This window comes from Apodemus sylvaticus, chromosome 7, assembly GCF_947179515.1.
Source record: "Apodemus sylvaticus chromosome 7, mApoSyl1.1, whole genome shotgun sequence".
NCBI lineage: Eukaryota > Metazoa > Chordata > Mammalia > Rodentia > Muridae > Apodemus > Apodemus sylvaticus.
In genome coordinates, this window is record NC_067478.1 from 58,513,257 (window position 1) to 58,524,284 (window position 11,028).

The following is an 11,028-nucleotide window of genomic DNA, read 5'->3' on the forward strand; positions in this document are numbered from 1 at the left end:
AAAAAAAAGAAGAGAAAAGAAATAAACTCATAGCTTTCAGAATGTGACATAGACTATCTAAGACAACTGCCCTGGCAGCAAAGTGCTATCCTGGCATAAACTGGTTGCCTACCTTAATATCGTAGCTAAAAAATGTGCAAGAATACCTTAGTGATAAACAATATGTTTTAATGGCTAAGACAAATGAACTAGCTCTGTCAAATGAAAATGACAAACCAGATGATATTCCAGCAAGGGTCAGGAGGCTTTCCAATGCAGCTCCAGCTTGGTAACAAACAGAAGAACAATGCAGTGAGCTGTGTGATCTCAAAGCATACCTCACATAGTGGGTATACAAGGAAAAAGCACTGTGATCCTAAGATAACCTGACAGACTATAAATGCCTGATATAAATGCTTCCAATAAATATACAAGTGAAACAGGCAGCAAGAAATATTTTAGAAAGTAATAGTTACAAAGATGATAGCCTTCAAAACATATTCAAAAAACATTTGAGCACAGATACTTGCCTCGGGCCGTTGGAGGTGTAAAGATCATGTCCTGGGCTTCACTGACCCTTATATTATAGATCTTTCAGTTTAGTGGGCACGGAGAAGCAGCTGTGACAATCTTGTGCTCACTTCACCCCTCATTCCAGTTTTGTTAGTGACTAACATTCAACACACTATAAAGCAAGTAGTGGGCAGAATGACCGACCATGCACTGAGACTGAACTACTCAAAATGTGCTCTTTGGCTGATATTATTACACTATCCTAGTTGATAATTTTGGAAAGTTTTCAGAATAAAAACATAATATTATCTATGTTATTTTCTCACAAAAATATTAGGTTTCAGATGTTTGTGCAAACCAAAAATCTATATTATACTCATTTCTACAGGGGGGAAATCTTACTTTTTTAAAAGCCTGTACGCACTGAAAATTAGTTTCAATACCAATTAAGCTATTATATTTAATTCTGAACGCTGTACTGATTAAATACATAATTTGCTAAAGTTTAGAGGTAATTTTAAAGGTTGAAAATCTAAAAGAAATCAGATACAGTATCTCTGAAACAAGGCATGAAGGCATTATTAGCCCTACCTGTTTAACTGCTTTCTTAATACACACCCAAGTAATACGATAGTGACTCTCAACGGGAGAAGCTTTCATCTAGGTTACTTATTAAAAAGTTCCCAGGAAAGAGACTGTAAAAAACTGAGAACTAATCCACGATATAAACATTTGATATTAGCTACATGTTATTACAAATACCAAACCCACTACAAGGTAATCCACACCATGGACTTTTGTCCTTGTAACTATGCAGCTTAAACTATTTTCTAAACTATTATTCTATTGTATATTTAAGATTGTAAACTTCTTTTCCTCTAACCTGTCTGAGCATAATCATTTAACATATGAGGAAGAAGAGTAATAGGGATTGAACCCATGGCCTGGCCTGGAGTTTTACCCTAAGATTGAACATACACTGTTTATATGTTTTTTACAGATATATTTATTACATATATACAAATATGTGTATATGCCCAGAGCTGCAAATATAAAACAAAATAAAAATTTCAAACTCAAACAATAAAAGCATGTGTGAACTGAATAACTCAGATAGTATAATCAGTGCTAAAATCATTAACTTGTAACACAGCTTGTCAGCTATCACAATACACCAAATAAACAATGTGAACCTATACAAAAACACGGGTCATTCCTGACATACTTCTCCCCCCCAGACCGGGTTTCCCGGTTTAGCCCTGGCTGTCCTGGAACTCACTCTGTAGACCACGCTGGCCTCGAACTCAGAAATCCACCTGCCTCTTCCTAAGTTCTGGGATCAAAGGCGTGCGCCACCACTGCCCAGCGACATACTTCTTTTTCACATGAAACAACTCCTACTTCACTAGAAGCTTCCAAGATGATACGAATGTATCTCTCAAATTTAAAAGCCTCAGGTCTTCAAGACAACTTATAATCTTCTAAAATTATATCACCATATTGGCATTCCTACTGAACCCAGGAAATCTTTATCCCTTTTTAATCTACCAGCACACACAGGGAACTCTTGAACCAAGAAATCTCAAATATTGAGCTGACCAGGTCCTGAGACATAGTGCTTAAGATCAAAATTTAAGATTCTCTTCTACTAAAATTCAATCGTCTTGGTTTTGTTTTTGGATTTTTGGAGACAGGGCTTCTGTGTGTAGCCCTTGCACTCTGGAACTTAATCTGAAGACCAAGCTGGGCCTCCAACTGGATACCTGCCTGCCTCTGCCTCCCAAGTGCTTGAATTAAAAGTGTGTGCCACCACCACCTGGCCTATTCAATCATCTTTTTCCCATTACAACTGTGTATAGATCAGGTACAGTGGTGAAGAAAGTCATGTTATTAACAAAATGACACAGAAGTCCATGACTTATTCTGCCTGGAAACTATAGAGACCAGGTATCAGACAGCTATTTGTCTACCCTCTGTCACAGTTCATGAGAAGCGGAAATTTGCAGCTATTCAAATAAGATTATACTCACCAGATGTTTTTAATAACTAATTCCCATTTATTATCAAAATATTCATTTGAAAATTACCTTTCGCTATTCACACCAGATCATTCTGCCCTGGAAATACACACAGCCCAATTTAAAAGTTACAACATTAAAAACCTAGTATCCCCAAATTTTAAAACTTCTTTAAAGCTAATCAGTTGTGGGGGGGGTTTGCTTTTGTTAGTATGATCGATGAGGTCTTTTAAATTTCACTGAAAATTATTAGACTGCATAATGGAATAAATGTGAAATAACCTGTATGTCAATTAAAACACTAAACATAAAGGTTATAGAACTTGAATATACTATATAGAAGAGCAAAGAGCCAAGGAAAGGTCTGGTAGGAATTTCACCAAAACTCTGCCAATTGTGGGGCAAGGTAGACTCGGATCAAACTGTATTTTATTCTTCAGATATTCCTACTATGAAGTATCGGTATGCAACTTAACTTTGTACCTTTCTCCAGAATCAATAAAGAACTTTCTTACTTTCTGGTCATCTTCAGCCAAATCTGAAAAGCTGCAAGTTACTCGGAGCCTGGTAACAGTAACTTTCTTCCTTGACCCAAGAAGGCAGAGTGCCAGAGGGAAATAGCGAAGAGTAGCACTATATAAACAGGGCGAGTGGTACAAGAGCAGAGCCAAGTTATATAACCAAAATATATTTTAAAATATGTTCAGAACTCGTAACAACCTTTGCCTTTGGTTGGTTTCTTGTTTGGAGTATCAGTTGAAACAGTTAATTCAATATTATCTGGATCGCCTCCTTCCTCTTCAATAGCCTACATTAGAAAGAGAAGTTAATATGCTACACAAACTATCTAAACTTATTTTATAAAAACTTAATGAAAACATATTACCAAACCTCCAGCCTCAAGACATTAGAATTGCCAGTTATTTTATAAACCGACTTCACAAATGAGTAATTGTGCTACACAGAAAGGGGTGGGGGTGTCATTGAATATCGAAATGTCATGGAACTTGAAATTCCATCAAGTCGAGGGTTACATGTCACATATACTGAACAAGAACCTAAATATGTTCTATTACAGAAAAGTTTGTAGCTATTTAAATAATGAAGAGTTTTCCTAACATGTATTGCGTACACTTGTTCCCCTCTCCAATTCCAAGGCTTCACGCGAATAAACCTGAAAGCTTAACAGGGCTGAGAACGTGGATTATTACGCTGATGCAATCAGAAATTAAGAATTAAAGATAAATCAGTTAAAAGCCTAGTGAAAAAAAAGACGAAGCTTCCTTCTCATCCACTCATCAACTCCCACTACCGATTTCTCCGAACAGGAGTGAAGAAACGGTTGGGCACAATTAAACGGTAACTTCGGCCAAGTCAGCAAACTAACCATCGCCTCGAAGCCCGAGCGATGCACGCGCTGTGCACCGCCAGCAGGCCGGGGGTACCCAGCGCCGCCCAGGGTCTGCAGCTCCACCCTCCGCAGGCCGCGGAGCCGATGGAGAGGGCGTCCCAGGGGAGGCAGGGGGCGCGACCGGCGGCGGCTCGCGAGGCCGCTGGAAGGCCAGGCTCCTCACGGAGGCGCGGGCCTCGCGCGCCCGGCACGCACAAGCGCCACCCGGTCCGCCCCGACCGCGGAAGCGCAGCAGCTAAACGGCGCGGCCTACGCTGCCTTGCGCGCAGCGTCCGGGCCTCACCTGCTTCAGCCGGGAGACCAGTACCGTCTTGACCCCGTTGATGTCCAAGTTGCGGCGCTTCAGCTCGGACCTGAGGTCGATAACCCGCAGCTCGGTGATCTTCTTCCCTTCCGCTTGCCCTGAGGTGGCCGAGGCTACCACGGCCCCGGCAGCGGCAGCCATTTTGGGAAAGCAACGCGCTGCCGAGGCAGCTAGTGGGCTGCAGGGCGGCGGCGGCGGAGGAGGAGGCAGCGGCGGTGGAGGCGGTGGCCGCGGCAGCACCAACTTCCAACCCGGGCCCGGGCGGCCAGCGGCGCCGCGCTACGCTGCGCACAATGAGACACTGACCACGCCCCCCGCGGGGACCACGCCCCCGACTCAGCTCCAGCGCAACCTGCAGCGGCACCCGGATGACGGGTGCGCATGCGCACTGAGAAGGCCTGGAAGGGGCGGAGCTCGGAGCGGACCAGCGGATCTGCCTCTGGCGTGGTCCCGAACTGTCCCCGCGCGCCTGACCGCTCAGCCGTCCTCTGTGCCACGGTTCCCGCCTCTCCATTAGCTGCCTTCTCCTCTCGTCTCGAACCTAGAGCCACCGCTACATGAGAGGCACCCATAGTACAGAGAGCAGGTGCGTCTCTTCACCGAAATGAGGGGGCGTGTGCGCAAGCCTTCCCGGAAGAAGTACGGAATCATCACGGAAAGGTGGTCGGGGTACACTAGTGAACTTAGGTCGGCAGGTTCCGCCCCCGAACGCCCAGCGAAACCTCCTGAGGCCGTGAGCCCAGGGAGCAGTGTCACGCTGTGACCCCTTGAAGCTTAGCCCCTCTTTGCCTGAAAACTACCAGGAAAACGTCTTCTCCGCGTTTGCCTCGGCTTACCCACCCTCTCCGGCGGGCCTGATGGCTCAATGAAATTGCTCACAAAAGATTAGTTTATGTTGCCCTGATCTTATACAGTATCCTCTACCCTGCACCCCCAGCATTTGGTATGTCAAGGTCAGGGGCCACTATGGAGAAATAGCCCATATAGTATCTCTTAGTAATTTTAATATTATTAATCATCACAACATAAATATCTATAGAATAAACACAAATGTCGATAAAGTTAGGAAACATAGGGAACTGAATTAACATTTCCTGGTGGTTGATGTGTTTTGTAACGCCAAGGATGTGTTTTGTAGAGCGTGGTATGGTGCAGTGGGAGGGGTTGCCTCATCCCAGCCGATGCTAAGGCATCCCCACTCCCAGGTACCAGCCATAAGACAGGTCTAGTATAGAATAGAGTTTATTTGGGGTTGTGGGAAGGGGAGCTGAGAAGGGAGTAGAGGCAGAGAAAGGAGACGGAGAGAAGGGAAGAGGCCGACTAGGAACATGTGGAGAGGCGGGGGAGGGAGAAAGGGGTCAGAGAGTGAAGGGGGGCAGCAAGCATTCCCTTCTATAGCAAGCCAGGCCTACCTGGCTGTTGCTAGGTAACTGTTGGGTGGAGCCTAGAAGGAATGCTAAGGTGCTAACTGTGGTGGATTTGGAGGTTTGTTTTGTTTTTGTACATCTCCAGTTTCCTGGTTATAAAACTTAAATTGGACTGGGCAGTGATGGAGTATGCCTTTCAGCACTAAGGGGCCAGAAGCTGGCAAATTTCTGAGATCTACTCCAGCCTAGTGTCTGGAGAGTGACCCAGGACGCCAGGGCTACACAGAGAAATCCTATCTTAAAAAAAAAAAAAAAAAAAAGGTAAGGCGTACCTTACTTTGGGTTGCTTTTTCTGATGCATTTGGTTCAAATGGAAAACGTTATAAAATCATACCAGGCAGTTCAGTTCAGCATTTCTTTATGGCTTTAAAGGAATTCTGGGTTTTAACAACCCCTGTAATTCTTCCCAGATGCTAAAAGATTAAATGACTTATAAAAGTTCCTATGGCTTGTATGTGACAGAGCTGTGCTAGTAATCTTCAGATCTCCTGATTCCAAGTTCATCTCTCTAAAACCACAGATGAGTTTGTCACACTCACAGAATTTTAGAACTCAAAGATTCATAATCTTCCATACCAATTTCACCCCACCATATCCCTCCACAATAAATGAAGATGTTAAGACTTGCCTAAGGGCCCACACCTGTTGGCCATGTTGCAGTAGAACCTTAGGTTTTATTCTGTCATTTGTTCTTATATTACTCTTCTGGAGCATCTTCTGTGAATACTTTTATCCAGAGATCATAGTAATAATGCCAAACTAATGATATATCCAAAGAGAAGGAATTTTTATTCAGCTGTTCCCTTTTAAGGACAAAAGGGGACCTCTAATAATGGAGTAAAATGAAAAATCTCTGTTCTTATCTGATACCCTTGAGAAAAATCTCACTTTCCCAAGTGCTGAGACTGCTTACCTCGAATCTGGTGAGGAGTAAACAACAGATAGTCTTCAGTTCTTGGTAAGATATCTGCTCTGACTCCTTTAAAGAGCATGGTGAAAGTAAAAGCAGTGAGATGAAAAGGACCAGAGAAGGGACAAGCGTGATGTATGTTTATTATTTAGGTCCTGGCTCAAAGAAGAGGGCAATAGTACAGAAACCATTGACCAACTCATTAGCTGTACACTCCATCAATGTTAAATGTGAACTAGGTAGATAGAATTGTGTAGGAAGTCCTAGTAGAGGTAAACAGTGTCATTCTGCCTGCAGTTTATTTACAAAATAATTGGAGAGAAAAAAAAAACAAACACCCGGCACAGTCACAAAGATGTTAGCAGAGGAGACAAGTGTGGTAAGCTGTTAGCGTGTCAGATGACAAGCGAAGGAGGGTGAGGCTGGAAGTGATGCTCAAGGGCCGGGGGCTTTCCAGACCTGCTGAAGCCCCAAGCTCTCTCCCCAGTGAAGCCAAGTGTGTAAAGCTGCCGATTATATACTGGTCAAGCTTTTTAAAAATGAGTTTGGCCGGGCGGTGGTGGCGCACGCCTGTAATCCCAGCACTCTGGAAGGCAGAGGCAGGTAGATTTCTGAGTTCGAGGCCAGCCTCTACAGATCTACAGAGTGAGTTCCAGGACAGCCAGGGTTACACAGAGAAACCCTGTCTCGAAAAAACCAAATCCAAAATAAATCCAAAAAAAAAAAAGTTTGAGGGCCAACATAGCTTGCTAAGTACATCTGGTAGCCTGAGTTCTATCCCAAAACTCTAGTAAAGGTAGAAGTAGAGAAGAGATTGCAAAAAAAAAATTGTCCTCTGACCTCCACAAATGGTCCATGGCACAACCACCCACATGCACTTGATAACACACACAATAATAATAAATACATTTTTTTATGTAGTAACTCACTATGTATGTAGCTCTGGGTGGCCTTAAACTCTCTGTGTACATCAGGTGGACCTAGAACTAATAAAGATCTACCTGCTTCAGCCTCCGGAGTGCTGGGTTTAAATGTGTGCACCACTATGCCAAGCCCTAAATACATTTAAAAAGGAAATACTATTCAAAAAGGAATGCCAATCATCCTGGCGTAATGACACACACCTTTAACCCCAGCGTTCAGGAGACAGAAAAAGTAGATTTTTATGAGTTCAAGCCATCCTGGTCTACATCAACAATTCCAGATGAGCCAGGGCCACACAGTGAGACCCTGTCTTTGAAAACTAAATGACAATCTAAAGCCAATAAATATATAAATAAATACACAAATAAATATATAAATAAGGGAATGACAGTCTAGGACCAACAAAATGGCTCACCAGGTAACAATGCTTAAGCCATAAACTCTGATGGCCTGAGTTCTATCCCCACAACCCCTATCCAAGGTGGAAGGAGAGAATCAATTCTACAGCTGGCCTCTGGCCTCCAGGCATGTACTGTTGTAGCACACAAATGCCTACAGTCACACTAATAATAGGAAAATGATATTGCAATCTATATTTTATACAGAGCCACTTGCTGTTTATTATGTTTTCATAAAAGCTATTAGTAAGCCTATGTTCAGAAGTACTTGGTGTCCTAAAAGGCAGACCTGGTTCTGGGAAGACAATGTTTCCTTACATGATTTGCTTACATACTATGGGCTGTTAACAGGCACTCTTGTGAATACTGCAGACTTAAACAGCAGCTGACCTGCACACATGAATCTTAACTCAGATATCAAAACGTCTGATAAGCAAAACATTAATAAGTCAGAAAAAGATACACGATTACAACTCTAGCTAGTGACACCAAGTAGATGAACATAGCACCCTGAAAGCCTGTATTTGTAATAAATAAATAAATAAATAACCCCTAGAAATGGATGGAATTGTTATATTATGGAAGAGAAACATTAACAATGCCAATAAGGGGGCTGGAGAGATGGCTTAGTGGTTAAGAGCACCGACTGCTCTTGCAAAGGTCCTGAGTTCAAATCCTAGCAACCACATGGTGGCTCAAAACCATCTGTAACAAGATCTGACACCCTCTTCTGGAGTGTCTGAAGACAGCTAAAGTGTACCTACATATAAATAAATAAATCTTTAAAAAAAAAAAAAACAATGCCAATAAGAAGGCATAGTACTGCACACCTGTTAAAAGGTGGTTGAACGTTCAGGGCCAGGCTAAACTAGGGAGATCTTGTCTCGGGACAAATAAAAAGCAACAATAACTAGTTCAAGAGCATAGACTAAATTGAAGGTCCCAAATGATTCCAAATTCATTTGGATTTGACAAATTCTAAGTTCTAACTTATGTTCTTCACTTCTGAGATTTAAACTGTGTCGCACCTTGTACATCATTGTTCCTGACACCTACCCTCAGATGGGCTTTTAAGTTTTCCCTGTCTTGAAATGTCATTACTGGTCCCAGTTATTTCCTGTTGGCTGCAAATACATTATTGTATCCTTGTCCTAATGCAGAGTATGAAACCTCCAGTAATGTCAGAGAAGGCAGAAGATAAGTAGTGGGTTTACTTAGCTATTGGAGGCCCAAGGATGCTGCAGAGTGGGTGGTGGGGAAGACACACAGAGGAGACTGAAATCGAAGATGAACCCACCATTTGAAGTTAAAAAAAAAAAAGTATTTGTTAATGCTGAAAAAGTGTTGAGACATTGCACATTATTCCTAAATAGTTTTGTTTCTTTGTTGGTTTTGTTGTTTGGTTTGATTTGGCTTAGTTTTGTTTTTTTGAGACAGCGTCTCACTGTGTAGCCCTGGCTGTCCTGGAACTCACTCTGTAGATCAGGCTGGCCTCGAACTCGAAGAGGTCCACCTTCCTCTGCCTCCCGAGTGCTAGCATTAAAGGCATTAGCCATCACAGTCTGACTTCCTAAATAGTTTTGAAAGACAAAAAAAAAAAAAAAAAAAAAGGGGGGGGGGGAACTAGAGAGATGGCTCAGTGGTTGAGAGCATTGACTGCTCTTCCAGAGGTCCTGAGTTCAATTCCCGGCAACCATATGGTGGCTCACAACCATCTGTAATAGGATCCAATGCCCTCTTCTGGTGTGTCTGAAGACAGCTACAATGTGCTCATATAAATAAAATTAATAAATCTTAAAAAATAAAAAAAAAGATTTAAAGACAAAAAGTAAAGGGAAAAATGTAAAGGCTGTCCTGGAAAGAGGACATGCCAAGTTTTGTTTTGAGATGTTAATATATTGCATTCTGGAACCATCTTGCAAGGACTGCATCTGTGCTTCACATGTTGAAAACAGCATTGTATCTCCGCTACCCATGACATTTGTAGTATGAATGCCACTATTACTCAGGTAGAGCAATCTACATTTTAAGATACAAACCCTTATCTTTGTTCACAAATATTTCTATAAATACTGAAAAGCTATAAGGTCTAGCATTCATTCAAAATCATAAGGAGCAAGATCCTATGACTAGAAAGTAGATTAAATGACAAACAGAAGAACAGACCATTGGCTCCCCACATAGAAAGATCAATGGAGGCTACGAAAAATTGAAATGTCAGAGAAAGGCTGCAGATGGTGGTACATGCCTCTAGTCCCCAGTAGATCTCTGTGAGTTTGAGGACAGCCTTATTAAGACCTATGTGGGCTGGAGAGATGGCTCAGTGGTTAAGAGCACTGACTGCTCTTCCAGAGGTCCTAAGTTCAATTCTCAGCAACCACATTGTGGCTCACAACTATCTGTAATGGGTTCTGGTGCTCTCTTCTGGTGTGTCTGAAGACAGCTACAATGTACTCATACATATATAAAATAAATAATTCTAAAAAAAAAAATCAGTAATTGCCGGGCAGTGGTGGGGAGCACTCCTTTAATTCCAGCACTTGGGAGGCAGAGGCAGACAGATTGCTGAGTTCGAGGCCAGCCTGGTCTACAGAGTGAGTTCCAGGACATCTAGGGCTATACACCGAAACCTTGCCTCGGAAAAAAACCAAATCCAAAAAACAAAACAAAACCAAAAAAAAAAAAAAAAAAAGAAAGAAAGAAAAAAAAAAGATTAATAAAGGAATTATTTGCAAAGACAAGGGTGGGATATATGAAATTACATGGTTGCACACACGTTTAATGTCAACACTTGGGAGTCAGAGGCAGGCAGGTCTCTATGAATTTGAAGCCAGCTTAGTCTACAACTGTTGTTACATAGAGAAACATTGTCTCAGAAAATAAAACAAAACAAAACTAATTGAATAAATAAAAATTAAAAGAAAAAGACACAAGAAGAAGAAGTATATGGAGAAGGTTGTCATTTGACAGGCCTGTGGCTCCAAGTGACAGATGGAACTCCATGGTAACTTCATAGCAAAGCAGCCATTGGGTAAGGTGCGGGTGAGGGGTAGGGTCACAACAATATACCGGCAAGCCTCTATCTAGATGACTTTATAGACGTTGTTGGGATTGTAGGAAGCGATGGCAAACTTTCTGGGGCAC

General features: G+C 42.3%; 1 protein-coding gene across 12 annotated transcripts in view; it reads right to left on the reverse strand.

Moving 5' to 3' along the window:
* Window positions 1-4,468, reverse strand: part of Sltm (SAFB like transcription modulator) — a 48,611-nt gene extending 44,143 nt beyond the window's left edge. For 10 of the 12 annotated variants that reach the window (XM_052187886.1, XM_052187881.1, XM_052187879.1 and 7 more), the window contains exons 1-2: window positions 4,205-4,468; window positions 3,231-3,318 (exon numbers count right to left, since the gene is read on the reverse strand). In XM_052187886.1, the coding sequence (XP_052043846.1) occupies window positions 3,231-3,318; window positions 4,205-4,366 (250 nt within the window). In that variant the 5' untranslated portion in view covers window positions 4,367-4,468. The remainder of the gene's footprint in view (window positions 1-3,230; window positions 3,319-4,204) is intronic. The other 2 variants (XM_052187884.1, XM_052187882.1) reach the window with 1 other exon arrangement.
* Between the last annotated feature and the right edge of the window lie 6,560 nt (window positions 4,469-11,028).